Source organism: Eschrichtius robustus, chromosome 2 (assembly GCF_028021215.1).
Source record: "Eschrichtius robustus isolate mEscRob2 chromosome 2, mEscRob2.pri, whole genome shotgun sequence".
Lineage (NCBI taxonomy): Eukaryota > Metazoa > Chordata > Mammalia > Artiodactyla > Eschrichtiidae > Eschrichtius > Eschrichtius robustus.
In genome coordinates, this window is record NC_090825.1 from 107551129 (window position 1) to 107567479 (window position 16351).

Here is a 16351-nt window from a genome sequence, read left to right on the forward strand (position 1 = left end):
TTCATATTTGAGAGAATGAAAACATGTATGGAAAATAAAAGAACTCATTGAAAGTCATATTAAAATTACACAAAAATGACCCAAATATATACTTGCCTGATATTTTGAAAGAATCATTAGAGTAAATCTTTTTTTTGCATTATCCCCACCCACAAATGATGTATGTGTGCGTGCATGTGTGCACGTGTGTGTGAGAACAAGAGAGGGAGAGGGAGGAACTGGGAAAGAGACAGGAAAAGGCAGGAAGAGAGAGAGGAGAAGGGGACAAGTCTAGGTGGTGGAGCTGCCATCCTAGTACTTGAGAATTTTATTAGTGATATAAAAACTTCAATAAAATGAAGTTGATGAGGATTTTTAGATTTATTCTTTAGTTATCTTATAATGAAGATATTCATTAGTTATCATATAATGATATTCTTTAGTTATCATATAATGAAGATATTCTTCAGGTAGAATAGGTATCTTATATAGGTAGAATAGATATCTTATATCTTATGTAAGAAGAATAGGTATCTTATATCTTTATTCTAATATAAAGAATAAAATGTACAGAAAAAAATCAGCCTATTGGCAATCACCTGGTCTTTCCATATAGAAGATGCAATACACTTTAGTAATTAAAACAAAACAAAAAGACCTCTTCTTCTAAGGAAAAGTTTTTTTTTAGCCTAGATTTTAAAAATATATTCAGTTTGAAACAATTACTGTATCTGAAGAAATAATTATATTACTATGCTAATTATATATGAATCAAATTAAGATGAACTGTATATGATTTTTATAAAGTTAATGCAAAACAGCATTTGATAACTTTCATATTAGCATATTGGTTATGAACAATGCAGGTTCTAGGGAATTATTTCTTAAAAATTGTTTACTAAAGAGTTAACAATATAAATCAAATATGCATTATATATATATTGCAGTAGAGTAAAACAATGAAAATTGGAAAGATCAAGTTATATATTCTTCCATGTAAAATATTTTCCTAGTTATAATTCAAATTTATATTCTAAAAAAGTAAGGGAAGAAATGACTAGGCTTAGCTTCAATATAATAAAAGAATACCTACTTGTTATAAGTTCTTTTTGCTGATCATAATCATATTTTACAGTTTTTAGCCCTCTGTCCACAACTGGCTAACTTCAAAATATGGCATTGTATGAAATGAAACTTGTTTATGTAAGTGATGCTTCATTTTTTCTGTAATTTATTGTTCAAGGGTTTTCAAAAATGTTTAGTAGAAGGCTTAAGAGTATTTTATATAATAACTTTAATGTTATGTGTCCTACATTTACCGTGGTATGTTACATGAATTATTTTATTAAATAATGATTGTCAAAATGTTGTACTGTCCTGTGTATGCAATTAAAAACTATATTGCTCTTCTGTACATGCTGTACATGTAAGTGACCCCATGGGTCTCCCAAAGTGAGCCTTTAACATTCCAGAATTTTTACTGTGCATCTGTTGCTGGCATCTAGCCTCCCTCACAGGCTAAGGCTAACTAAATGAAGTTTATGCTAGTGCAATAAAGTACCTAAAGATGAAGTAGTAAAATGGGAAGACAGTTACATTATTAGTGGGGTTGCTAACATAGCTTCACTAGAAAAACGTATGCACATACGTGGAAGAAAACAGAGTGGATGTGAGTGGGAGAACCCAGAAAGTAACTTATTCGAATGATATTTCATACGTATCTTTCTATGTTATATATTCCAGATGGGATTCATACAGCTCAATGAGGACTTCATATTTATTGAACCACTCAATGATACAATGGCCATAACGGGTCACCCACACCGTGTATATAGGCAGAAAAGGTCCGTGGAGGAAAAAGTCACAGAGAAGTCAGCTCCTCACAGTCATTACTGTGGTGTCATTTCAGGTAATGCCTTCTCCTAAAAGGGTTTAACTAAATATGCAATGTGAGATGAATCCTTTAATAAATCCCCCCTCGCTTCCTCCCTCCCTCCATCCCTCTCTTCCTTCCTCCCTTTCCCACCCCTCCCTCCCTCCCTCTCTGTCTTTCTGTCTATCCATCCATCCATCCATCCACCAGCTTTATCTTTTTTAATATGGAATCTCTCTTGGTTAATGACAATTACATATCTTTTTTAGACTTATCTTTTAGTTTTCTATGAAATAGTACATTTTAATATCAAAAAATAGAAACTCAAAAAGACTTCAGATATTAATATATTACATGCTCTATATCCCTCAAGAGGGATACTCATGGGATACTGTTCCCCTCACTGGAATAGAAATGACACCGAGAGAATTCCAGATTCCCTGAAACTGAATACTGTGAGCTCATGGTCTTATTTCAGTCCACCTCCCTGAGAACATCATAGATATCTCTTTACTTTGACCAGAAGCATCTTCTACTTTTTCTTCTTTTTCTATTTGACTCAAGTAAAAATCATCTTGAAGGTTAAAATTGGCAGAGGAATAGGAAGAAGAGTCAGGATTTACTTCTTTGAATTTTATTCTCAGTGTCAGAATACTTTAAATCTGGAAGTTTCAGTGGCTCATAAACTTTCCCAACCATCAAATCCGGGTCTCTGTTTGTCTGCCAATTTTTCACAGAAGTAAAATAGGGTGACTGTTTTGTACACTTCCTTATTACTTCCTTTGGCAGAGATCTGTGGCATTAGCAAGAAGGATAAGGAAAATGAATGATTTCTATTACATAAGTAGGACCTGAAAGTCATAGTCAGCATTCAGTGGTTTCCCTAGGAAAAATATTTGGACATCTAATGCAGACATCTCAGTGAATATTCACTGAGATGAGAAATATTTCCATATAGTATCTGAGGAAATATGAATTTATTGAAGAATTTTTGGTGTAAAGACTTTAAAATTTGACTTGGAGATTTAAAATTAGGTGTTAGTGTAGTTAGTGCCAAGATAGCAATTCTAACATTGGTTATGGTATCTGAGGCTGATTTAGGTATACAAATTGTGATAATAAGTAACATTTGCAGAGGCCATAGCATGTTCATATCATCAATTGTCTAGTATGTTCAAATTCAGAAAGAATTTCAATATGTTTCTCTTTAGATATATTATCTCAAATTAATTTATGATCTCTGTTTTCTTTTGCAAAAGCTCATGATATCAGTCTGTATTGGAATTATCTTCAAAAGTGGTTAAGTGAGTCTACCTCTGTGTCACATTATTCAACGTACATGATCAAGTCAATTTAAATAAGACACATCCCTCTTCTCTAGTCTAAGAACTGTAGACACAATGGAGATAAAAAACAGCTGAACAAAAGTCATAGTATGAACAAGCAAAAGAAAGGTTTTTATATCGTGAAATGATAACAGCAACAACTTGGATTTAGTCCATTTAAGGAGATTGCCTTGTGTGAGTTATACTGAAAATCTGCACTATGCAACTTTCGAATCATAGTAAGTTCCAGCTGTTCTAATTACTCATGTATACAGATGACATAAAGCAGGCTTTGTGTGCCATTATGCACGGAGGAAACGTTTCTAGAAAATTCTTATTTTTGATAGGTTTATAAAGCATAAATACACAGTTCATATTTGACAGACATTGTTCATAAATTTCCTAATTTTTTTTAAGGCATGACTGTTATATCTTAATTGACCTGTTTGGATCAAGCACTTTCATAGAAGGAGTGCTAAGCTATCGTCAGTTGGGTGCTTTACTGAACTTAACTATTTTCGATGCTTTTTAAGGGTCTAGAAATTTAAAAATCATTTTAAAATGAGCAATCCATGAAATAAAATATTCATTTACTTATCAGTATAAGTCTAATTGCAGTTCTTCCCCTCTTACTTCAAGCTGATATATTAACATATTAAAAACATGATTCAGATTTGGATAATGTTGCAGTAATTGCCTTTTCACAATGGAATCATAAAGCGTATTTGTATTCAACTTGGTCTTTGCCCTTTTCCCCTTCATCATGTTAATGTCTCAAGTGTATTGTGTTTGTATGTATTGATTACGTAAATATTTTTTCTAAACAGGCACTTCATAGTTTAGGATGACTTTGTTGTGTTCTTTTATTAACGGATAACATAGAGGAAAGAAAGGCACATGAGGTTGAGAGTCAGAGGCCCTGGATTCAAGGCCTAGCTTCAGTCTCACTCCAGCTAGATACTCTTCTTCATTTCCCTTGAACTTTTGAACCTTAAATTCTTTATTTGCAACATAAGCAGGACCAGTCACCTCACAGGGATATAGAGCTAAATGACACAGCTCTTATTCTTAAGAGGTGACCAATGTATTATTTTAGACAAACTGGTAAATGAGTAATTATACTATCTATAATAAGAACTATGACAGACTCAGTACCCAAGATTCTAAGCTTCTGTTATTTGGTGGCGGGGGGGGGGGGTGGGCGTTGAGCCTCAAAGATCAAGTAAAACTTATCCAGACTATAGGGAGAAAAGGGAACAGAGTGTGCAGGTTAAGAAAATGGACTTTGGGGTCAGACTGCATGTGTTCACATCCTTATGCCGCTGCCCCCTACCTGTGTGACTTTGGAAAACTTCCTTGATCTCTCCAAAGCTCCATTTACAATATACAAAATGGGTGTAGTGGTACCCAAACTTCAGGGCAGTTGTCCAAATTAAATGAGATTATGTGTGAAAATGGAAAACATATGTGAAAATTTAGTGGACGTTGTTAGACAGGGAAAGAGCATTTCAGGCAGACGGAACAATAAATACAAAAGTATAAAGGCAGGGGATAGCATCCAATGTCTACAGTGTGGACATGAGACACAAGCCTGGAAAAGTAGTCATGGATGAGATAATGAGGGGACTTGGGGGCTGTGGTAATAAGGACTTTATCTGGAAGGCAAAATGTGGTCTTTGAAGACTGTAAGCAGGCAAGTGACATTATCAATCAATATATATTCCTTAACATTTAGTATAAGCTTGTGAGTATGTCTGCTACTCTGTGTGAACAAGAACGAGATTTATAGAATTGAAGGAAGACCGATCTATTTGAGCAGGATATAGAGATCATCTCTATTCTAAGAGCTAACTTAACCCAACCACTACTGAAATAGTTTCCATATGTCAACCATAACGGTTGTGGAGATGATTGTCAGTATGTGGAGGGTATTACGGGGAGCACATGGTGAGCACTGGTGAATACACATTTAAAGATCTTTAACTGAAAGCGTGTGGTATCAACTCTATTGTTTTTATACATGCACCTGGGTAGAAAATGGTCTCAGGATTGAGGAGATGAAGAATGACCTCAATGTGGTTGATGTAGACAATGAAGACATCAAAGGAAGCAACTTAATAAAAAGATAACTTCGCTATGCATGATTTTCACACACAATGGCTACCTTATATAATGGAGTCATAGAATCATGGTATTGGGATTCTTAAGAAACCTAGAATGTTCCAAATAGCCTATTTAAATATAACGTGCAATTAAGGATGTAGCACACTGACAGTTTGGGGCCATCACAGCTATCATTAGCTGGGGCAATAAGGGTAACAAATTTTTCTGTCTCTCCCTTACATGGTCTCTTCATCACTCTTGATATGGTCGAAAAGCCCCGCATTTTATAATTATCCCCTCAGTTTCATATTAGCTCTCCTTTTATTTTTCTTATGTTTCTGTCTCCTCCATGGGCCTGTCTTCTTCCATATGTGCACCCCCTAAATGTAGGCATTTCCCAGGACTTCCTCCTTTTCTTTCTACTTCTCATGCCACTTGCTTCCCTGGGGTGATAGAATCCAAATCCATGGGTTCAACTTCACTTACATATTGTTTAGTTCCAAACTCTATCTCCATTTTAACCTCTCTCCTGACTGTCAGGTGTTTAGTAACTTCTACTCAGATGTCCCTCAGGCATCTCAGACTTACTAAATCTATGGCTGAATCCATCATCTTTCCTCCCAAACTGCTCTGCTGATGTTCCCCACTATCTACCTAGTCACTCGAAAATAAACACTAAACACCCTACACACACATAAACAACAGCAACAAGAAAGAGTAATTCTAACCACATCCCTTTTCCTCTTTTTAGTCTGATTAATTTTGCTGAGGGTGATGTCTCCTTTCTAATATGTTGCCTATCATCTCATCCTTTCTATTCCTACCACTGTGTGATTTTTACACAGAAGATCAGTGATGTAGCCATCTAGGAGAGCTGCCAGATCTGTGTGTCTGAGTGTCTCTGTATCTATCTATCTATCTATCTATCTATCTATCTATCTATCTATCTATCTATTTTTCCCCCATAATCAGTTTATTAGGGGTTGACCCTGCCAAGATGAGCCTTTTCGTATACCTGTAGGAATGTCTCCTACTAAATATTATACGTTTATATGATAGTATACTAATATATAACCATAAGTAGGATTGCGATTACAATTAGAAAAACTACAAAATTTATTCCTAACTGTTGTAGATCTTAAGATACTAATAAAACCAATTTCTTATTCTGTCCTTCATGAAGGTCTTTGGTATTAACTGCTGGTACTAAATACGGATTCATAAAATTTACTTTTAACTATAGTGATTCTGTTGCAGATGGCTACTGTTGCTTTTGTCCTTTTGCATTTTCTTGTTTCATAATATAATGCTTATTGTTGTTAAATAAGGAGCCTTTGCATTTATTTTCGTAACACTTTTGTTAACTTAGTTAACTGTCTCTACTTGACATTTGGATAAAACTTTGTTAAATAGGTTTTTAGTCTGTGTCCCTGTGACAAAAAATGAGAAACCGTAATTTATGGAGATATCTGAGAACAGTGAAGTTTCCAGCAATCGTGGCAGGATCTACTTCATGTTAGAGCTCAGAGCTAACTCAGTTGGACCTAGAAGTTAGTAATAGAAGGGACCCAGTAGCTCAAGAATAGAAGAGATAAACTAATCCTGGCATCATGAAAGGGTGTTAGAAGGCAAGTAAGGTGGAATAGGTAGTAGGATAGGATAAGATAGAATAGAATAGAACTGACATCAAAGTTAAAGTACCTGGAACAAGACTCACAAAAGGGAATTTATCAGAAACCAAGATGATGGACTGGAACTATGAGCATACATACAAATTCAAAACAAAGATGTTCATGGAAACGTGACTAACTGGACACACGTTTTTATATCCATGGGATTCCACCAAGCACACATGTTTACTTCTGGGGGCTCCACTAAAATTAGAATACAAACATATAAAAGATGTCGGCCTAAAAGTACAAGTTTGGGAAAGAAGATGACAGCTATTTAGTGACATCAACAGAATTTTGGTAAATGGCAAGGAGAGGAACAGGTGATAGCTAATATAACAATGGATTGCGGAGATCATTGCACAATTGTAAAAACTTGTCAAGGACAATTGAACTGTACATTTAAATGGCTACATGTTATGGCGTGTAAATTACCCCTCAATAAAGCTGTTAAAATCATAAATTCGTTATTAAGGTACCACATGCATACAGGAAGTTGCACAAATGATGTGGCCAACTGCTGAATTTTCCCAAAATGAACATAACCACGTAGGTATGACTCAGATCAGAGTATAGAAAATATCAGCACCGTAGATGTCCCCCTTGTGCCCACTCCTAGGCACCAATCATCTCTAGCTTACCCAATCTGGGGATTTTAATTTATTTAATTTACTGCGGTTAATTCGCATTTCTCTGAAGACTAATGCTATTGAGCACCTTCTCATATGCTAATTAACCATTTGGAGCTCCTGAAATGGCTCTTCAGATTTGTGGCCAATTTTTCAATTGGGTTATCTGTTATTGATTTAGAGTAGCTTTTTATTACTTTATTATGGAAAAGTACTGTAAATATCTTCTCCCACTTGGTTGCCTGCTTTTCATTCTGTTAGTGGCATATTTTCATAAACAGAAATTTTACATTTTTATGTAGTTAAATTTATAAATATGTTTATTTGTGGTTACTGCTTTTATCTGGCCCTGTTTGAGGAATCTGGTACCCTGAGGTCATAACTTCTATATAATCCTGATGGAAGGCAGAACCAATTCCTGTGTAACCCATGTATATAGTTTGAGTAAATAGGGGCACCTGCCTGACATTAGGATGTATGGGTCAGTCACTTCGGGCACTTCTGGCAAGTTGACCGTTATTTTGTCACTGATTTCAAAATGAAAATCATGGTGTCTTTTATATATGGAATTATTTTATTTATATGAATCTCTGTGCTAAAACTTCTACAAATGTGATCTTACTGTAAGCCACCCACAACTCTAGAAAGCAGGTGATACTGTTATTCATTTTACAGATGAAGAAACTAAGGCTGACTGAGTGATGTTAGTTTCCCAAGTGGCAGAGTTAATAAATGGTAGAAGTCCAGTCTGTCTGATTCCAAAGTCATGTTCCAAAGCCAAATGCTCATTTAGATTCCCTATATGCAGGGAACTTATTTGGTCTTGCTCGCCATTATATCATCAGCACATGTTGGTATTCGATAAGCTTTCTTTTTAATTATTGAAGAAATGGAAGTTTTTTATTCACTTTGCTAAGATAGAGGCACATTTGAAAAATTCATTTCTGTGTTGCAGATAAAGGAAGAACTAGATCTAAAAAAATAACAGAAAGTGGAAGAGGGAAACGATATTCATACAAATTACCTCAAGAATACAACATAGAGACTGTAGTGGTTGCAGACCCAGCAATGGTTTCCTATCATGGAGCAGATGCAGCCAGGAGATTCATTCTAACCATCTTAAATATGGTAGGCAAACTTTAAAGTGCGCTTGGAATTTTTTCAAGAAAACTCTAAGGAAGAAATGTGTGAGTATAATGAAGTTCTTTAAAAATTAACTCATTACTATTCCTTTCTTTTATTGACATCAGTAAAAAAAATACTTTAGGTGTACCAAATTGATCCATCTCAAAAGAGATATCAAAATAATAATTCACGTCTTCTAGTAAAAACTCCTTATTGTTAATTTGATGTGGCAAAACTCTTTTTCTGTTATTCTTTTATCTCTTTTTGTGCCCTTCTTTCTTTTTTATAAAAGGCCATTTGTTGAAATAGCAGAAATGTTATATTTGTTTATGTGCATGGCCCCACCCAAAGTACTATAGATTATGAGGTGGAACAAAAATGGAGGTTGGTAATCCACTGAGCGCTTATATAGGTATGTAAAATTGCATGTCAGATATAAAACTAGTTGATGAGTAAGACCTAATAGCTAATAGTTATTAGCTGAATCACATGTAGCTAACTTTGGTTGATAGCTTCTGGACTGTAGAAATCTAACTTGTACCTAGGATCCTATGGATGCTTACTACCACGTGAATCCTTTGATTTAATTGCATAGCCTGTTGCGTAAACTTCCTTCAAGGCAGAATTAGAAGGTTGTCGTGAAGAGTGGTTCTTAGGGGAGAATAAACATAAATGAAAGCCAAAGGCAAGTGTCCATTTATAACTTCAGTTGCCATATTAAACAAGGTGAGAACCACTAATTCAAGGATAAATATGTTATATAAAATTACTATTTTTACTATTTTTTGCTATTGTCTGGCATGTTTTTTTTTCAGTGAACCTATTTTCCCACACTTCAGTCATTTCTGTCTGTGTTCAGCTAACTGCTGACCACTGAACCAGCATTCTGTAAAGGGTAGGCAGGCATAGCCTACCAACCTCAGTCTCTTTTAAATAGTACTATCTCTGAAAGCGTGGGTTTGGTGTGCCAGTTTTAATTTTCTATTATAAATTAAATGCTCAATTTTACCAAAAAAAATCAAGGTACCACATACAAAATTTGCCTTCCTTTCCAGCATTGTTACACATACCACGTTTTGGGAAAATCAGTTATAATGATGACCTGAAACCGTTAAGCAACGATGGCCTTGTCTTCATGGGCAGCCTTGAAGGGAAGAGCTTTGAAAAAACCCTGTTCCTATTTGGCAGTTAGCCTTGGGGAGAAAAAAACTCTAAGGAATATATTAGGAGGTGGCATAAAGCAGGCTGAATTTTCAGGACATATTCTCAGAAGAAAGGACACTAGCATTTTGTGGTCTTACGAAAATTTCTAGGGTTTAGTTACTAAAATTTTTCTCTTCAGTATCGTGAAAAGCCCAGCGTTCCCTCTGCACCCCATTGAAATGCCTAGATTATCAAGGCTGCAGTGAGTATATCAGAATGCTAGGTCTAAATTTCTTGGTATCTAAAATGAATTAATTATTGCTTATTAAGCTAATTTTAAAATAATTTAAAAAATTTTAATATATAAAATTACTCAACTGAATTGAGACTTCTCCCATGTCTGGGCTTTAAGAAAAATTAAGATGTTTTTCAGTTTTATTTTAGGATTTTTATTTTTATTTGTTTTTAGGTTTTTAACCTTTTCCAACACAAGAGTCTTGGTGTGCAGGTCAATCTTCGTGTGATAAAGCTTGTTCTGCTCCATGAAACTCCAGTAAGAAAGTCTTGAGTTTTTCGTTCAATTAAGTGGGTGAGAAGTTGTGTTCAGGTACTTTTAAGTAAAGGGAATGTTAGGGATTTACTTTTTATTGACTTGAAATCCAGAAGTATCCACTGAGTCACTTAAAGTATACATAAAACTGGCCGTTAGTCTTAGTTAATACCTCAGTTATATTCCAAAATTGGAATGTTCTTAGTTTCTAAGGATCCTGACAACAAACCTTAACTTTGCAAAATGCAATTTTAAAAAGTCATTTTTAATGACAGTTTTATTTTCTTATTTAAGCATGGGCTTTATCTGTAATTCAATTTAAACAGAGACTATTCTGTGGCATCTTTTTAGCATGCTGCTTATCTGGTACTTTGGAAAACCTTTGTTCTTAAATTGTGTAAATAATGAGTGATTTCAGTCTAAAAGTTCCACATTCTTAATATTCCATTGCACCTCTCTTCTTCTTCAGAATAACATTAAACAGATTTTGTAATTACTGTACCTTCACAAAGTTTTAAGATTTTTAGCTCAGGCAAAATTAATCCTGAATGTCTTCCAGGTTCTAATTAATGTTATGGTCAGCAGTCTGCTTTAGTAATTCAAGAAGTCCCCTCAGTTTTTAGTTTTTTTGTATATCTGAGAATAATTTGCCTTGAAGTGAAATCTCTTCTTTTGCAGGCAGATCTATATATTGGGCATCATGGAGAGAAAATGCTAGAGAGCTTTTGTAAGTGGCAACATGAAGAATTTGGCAAAAAGAATGATATACATTTAGAGATGTCAACAAACTGGGGAGAGGACATGACTTCAGTGGATGCAGCTATACTTATAACAAGGTAAATTTTCCAAAGCCAATTAAATGACATTCTTAATTTGATGTCCATGCTGTTAATCCTATTAATCCCTTCATAGAATGCTTTTATTCCAGACTTTCTGTTCCAGAAAACTTTTGGCATAATGCTGTTAGTCATTTCCCTCAATTCATAACTGATTTATGAACAGCCACATATTGGCTGGTATATTGACTAAACATTTAGTTAATTAATTTCAAAAAAAAAAAAATTAACCTCAATTTTTGATGTGAAGACGTAGCCAACGGTGACGATAAGTGAAAATGCTGGTGAATTTTGGTGGAACTTTGAACTTATGAACCTACGTGGTATGTTTTTCAGTCATCACCATATAAAGTATCCAGTATGTTAAATTGAGCAATTGATAGACTTTCTGTTTCCATCTGAGAAAAAAGTTTCAATTAAGTCTCTAGCTAATTAATTTTGAGCTGTATTGTGAGTGTCCTACTCAGACATTCGTATTGCAGCACTGAGTGTAAATATAAGAAGGTGAAATGATGAGCAACAATTAACTCTCTATGAGCACTCTGTATGAGTAATTATTTACAAGTTTGTTTTGCTTAGAGCTAGTAAAAATGAATGGTAGTTCATTGTTAACTAGCAATTTAATTTTAGTATCAATAATGTTGACATTTCACATCTCAGAATACACAGTGACATTTAAACATGATTTTCTGTAATGAGTCTATTGAATTTGTGATAGCTTCTTGTTGCTGAATTGTATAAAAACTATTCTACTTATAAATAATTCATAAAGATGAAATAATCTCTATGCAAGAACACAACTGGACTTCCATTTCCAGCTTTGTAGGTGTACCTGATACTGGACCTCTGCAATAAACAACCGTAAAACTGGAAAACATTTATGAAGCAACTACTTGCAGTTACTGGAGAATGAGCAGTGCAATCTCTGAAAGAAGGAAAATTTCCTAAGTAAGCCCCACAGCCAAGCCAACTTTTTGCCTGGGGACAATTTTTTGACTGGTACAGCAAGCTGGAATCTAGGTAGAGCACAGTGGTCCTGCTGAAAGCACCAGAGAAGAAGATCCTTTGTGGGCAGAGGTGCCAAGAAGTCCTTGTGCAGATCATCTGTGAGGACTTTGCAAGGCTGGTCTAAATACACAGAGATAAAAACTACCCAAAATTTATCAGGGTGCTGTTGCTGTGGAGTTTGGATGTTAAAAAGGTACTAGAAATTGAGCAGATTTGGACCACAAGAGTGGAGCAGCCTTGTTAATACCTTGTCATCACTCCTGGCATTTATCTGAGAAAACAGAAAGGCTGGGCCTACACAGTAGGCACCATGATCCAGAGAAAAGCCCTCTCTTGAACTGTCCTAACAAAGCCTAAAACCAAGTCCCAGTAAGGTATTCAGAGGAGATGGAGTTTGGAGGTTGAGTCCCACCAGTTTACAAAGGTTTGGGAATCATCTTGAGCTTTTGGTAGATCCTCCCTACCAAGGAATAAACTCAAACCTACCTACATTCAGAGTGAGGAGCAAGTAAAACAAGAGACAGCACTCTTCAGAGGAAGATAAGAGAATCTTGAATCTCTATAATATATCATATACAATGTCTGGAACATAATGAAAATTAGCCAAGCAAAAAAACATGAAAATGTGACCCATGGTCAAAGAAAAGTAGTCAGTAGAAACTGACCCCAAGATAGCTTAGAAGTTGGATTTACCAATTAATGTAAACACTGGACCTCTGTCATTGGAATCTCAAAAGAGAGTGAGAATGGGTAAGAAAAGTATTTGAAGATGTAATGGCAAAAAGTTTTCACAAATTTCATGAAAAACAACAACTTAGAAACCTAGGCATATCATAGAAAAATTGGTCAAAACCAAAGATATAGAAAAAAAAAAGTGAATTGGCTAGAGTGGAAGGATACATTACACAGAAAACAGTCTTAGGATGGATAACTGACTTCCTGTCAGAAAAAAAAGCCCAAAAGACAGTGAAGTGATATCTCTAATGTACTGGGGGGAAAAACCTTATCAACAAAACTTCTTAATGAATTCTTAAGGGTATTTTCGTAATGTATGAAAGTGCATCTACATACACATACACACACAAAAAGTCTATAGCTAACATCACAATTAATGGTGAAAATCAAAATTTTTTTAAGAGTGGGAGCCAGGCAAGGATGTCCACACTTACCACTTCTGTTCAGTATTGTGCTGACAATCATAACCATAATTGGGGGGGGTATAAATCCTGGGAAGAAAAAATAAAAAGTGTCTCTTCACAGATGACATGACTTGGTACAAAGAAAATTTTAAGCAATCTAGGAGAAAAAAATGCTAGAATTTATAACTGAATTTTACAAGGCCACAGAATATAAAGTCAATTTAGAAGAAAAATTGTATTTATATATGGTAGAAATAAACACTTGGGAAAATTTTACAGTAACTTCCAAAACCATGAAATATGAAGAATAACAAAATAAAATGATATCTACACAGCTATACTTGGAGAAATTAAAGATCTAAATAAAGGTTTATTCAATGGAAGACTAAATACAGTTAAGTCCCCTACATACGAACGAGTTCCGTTCCAGGAGTGCATTTGTAAGTTCAATTTGTTCGTTAAGTCTGACAGAGTTAGCCTAGGTACCCAACTAACACAATCGGCCATACAGAACTGTACTGTAATAGGTTTATTATACTTTTCACATAAATAATACTTAAAAAACAAACACAAAAAAACCATTTTTAATCTTGCAGTGTAGTACCTTGAAAAGTACAGTGGTACAGTACAACAGCTGGCAAACAGGGGCTGACATCGAGTGAACAGGCAAGAAGAGTTACTGACTGGAGGAGGGAGAGGAGGTGGGAGATGGTAGAGCTGAAGGATCGTCAGCAATAGGAGACGGAGGGCAAGCTGCAATTTCACTCACGCCTGACATTGATGGCAAAGGTTCTGGTTCCTCGCTGGATTCAATTCTATCTACCCTCTAGAAAAAACAATCCAGTGATGTCTGGGTAGTAGCTCTTTTTTTCTCATCATAGATGATACGGTAGCACTGGATTGCATTCTGAACGGCTGCTGCAACCTTCGTGCACTGTTCTACGTTCAGGTCCTGTGCCTCAAAAACTAACAGTGCCTCCTCAAATAAAGAAAATCCCCTTGCCATTTCCTGCATCGTGAATCTCTTTGGTTCTTTAGTTACTTCTTCTTCCTCTTGTCTCTCTTTGTCCTTTCTCTGGGCCTCCAATTCCACCAGGTCTTCATTAGTAAGCTCCTCTTGTTGCACAGCACGGAGTTCAATGAAGTCATTTCCTCTTGCAGATCTAACTCCATCTTCTCCCTGAGGGTCACTAAGTTGCTGAAGACCTCTTTGGACTCCTCATCCATCTTCTCAAATCCACAAAAATCATGAACAAACTGCGGGCAAAGGTTCTTCCAAACCCCATTCATGGTGATGGCTGTAACCTCACGCCAAGCAAAGTCAATGTTTTTTATGGCCTTGTAGATGTTATGCAGTAGTCCTTCCAAAATTGTCGCAAGGTTGTTCCTGATTCATCATTCGCCTTTACTGCCTGATGAAAAGTGTGACATAAATAATATTTCTTGAAAGTTGCTATAACTCCCTGTTCCATAGGTTGGATGAGCGACATAGTATTCAGTGGCAGGTGCACTACTTTGACGTTGGGATAAAAGTTGTCCACGAATGGGGGGTGGCCTGGAGCATTGTCGAGCAGGAAGAGAATCTTGAATGGGACGTCCTTCTCCAAGCAGTATTTCTCTACCCCCGGGATAAAGTGGTGGAAAAACCAGTCCTGGAAAATGGCCTGTGTAACCCAGCTTTGGAGTTACTCTTCCACACAACAGGAAGAGAGCACTTGGCAATGTTTTTAAGGGCTCTTGGGCTCTCTGAATGATAAACTAAGAGCGGCTTCAACTTCATATAGCCAGAAGCATTGCCACCAAACAACAGTTAGCCTATCCTTTGCTGCTTTATAGCCTGGCATCAACTTTTCCTCCTTACTGATGTAACTTTGGTCTGGCATCCTTTTCCAGTACAGTCCTGTCTCACCCACATTAAAAACCTGCTCAGTTAAATATGTATCTTCATCAATAATTTCTCAAAGCATTTCAGGAAATTCCTGAGTATCTGCACTTGCTGCCTCACCACTTACTTTTACGTTGTGAAGGTTGGCTCTAGCCTTGAACCGATGAAAACCAGCTGTGGCTGGCATTAAAAGATGCGCCCTCTGATTCTTCACGGTGTTTCTTCTTCAAGTCTTCATAAAGCCTTTTAGCTTTCTCTTGAATCAGCATTAAGCTGAGCGGGACTCCATGCTGATGCTGGTCCAGCCTCCACACACTGAGAAGTTTCTCCATCTCCTCCATCACTTTTCCACACTTCTTCGATATTATTGTTGACATCTTCGGCACAGCAGACTTCACGTGTTACATGATCTTGTCCTTGTTCTTTAGAGTTGTGCCAGTGGTTGAACGATTCATGTTATAAGAGTGACCGAAGTCTACCATCTTTTCGCTTTGCTCCACTCTCTCAATTATTTTCACTTTTATTTCCATCGGTATCACTTGGTGCTTTTTAGTAGTACCAGCTACATCACCACTGCTTTTACGCTTGCTTCTGGACATCCTGGGCTTGAAATAAAGATACTGTACTCCTGTCCTCTATACAGTACTGTAAAGTATACAAAAGCACAGCCAGTTGTAGAGGATGCACGCACATGACAGCATATGCCAAACATGTGAAGTAACTTATGTGATTGGACATGTGAACGCACCTTCATGTCTTTGAAAGTTCTCAATTAGAAGGTTTGTATGTAGGGGACTGTGTTATCAAGATGTCCATTTTCCCCAAATTGACTTACAGAGTCACTATAATCCCAATGAAGATCTCTGCAGGCTTTTTTTTTTTTTTTTTTTGTAGAAATTACAATCTGATTCCAATATTTATTTGGGATAGGAAAGGACCTAGAAGAGTCAAAACAATTTTGTAAAAGAACAAATTGGGTGGACTTACACTATCTGATTTCAAAACTTACTGTAAAGATTTGGTAATCAAAACAGGATGACTTTGATAGAAAGTTAGCTATAGAAATTAGTAAAACAGAATAAAGAG

The 16351-nt window shown here is 36.0% G+C and overlaps 1 protein-coding gene across 1 annotated transcript in view; it reads left to right on the forward strand.

Moving 5' to 3' along the window:
• The window catches only part of ADAMTS19 (ADAM metallopeptidase with thrombospondin type 1 motif 19), a 296035-nt gene that overhangs the window by 69385 nt on the left and 210299 nt on the right, over positions 1–16351 (forward strand). Inside the window, exons 3-6 of the mRNA XM_068534394.1 lie at positions 1723–1888; positions 8535–8707; positions 10317–10400; positions 11076–11233. Coding sequence (XP_068390495.1) covers positions 1723–1888; positions 8535–8707; positions 10317–10400; positions 11076–11233 — 581 coding nt within the window. The remainder of the gene's footprint in view (positions 1–1722; positions 1889–8534; positions 8708–10316; positions 10401–11075; positions 11234–16351) is intronic.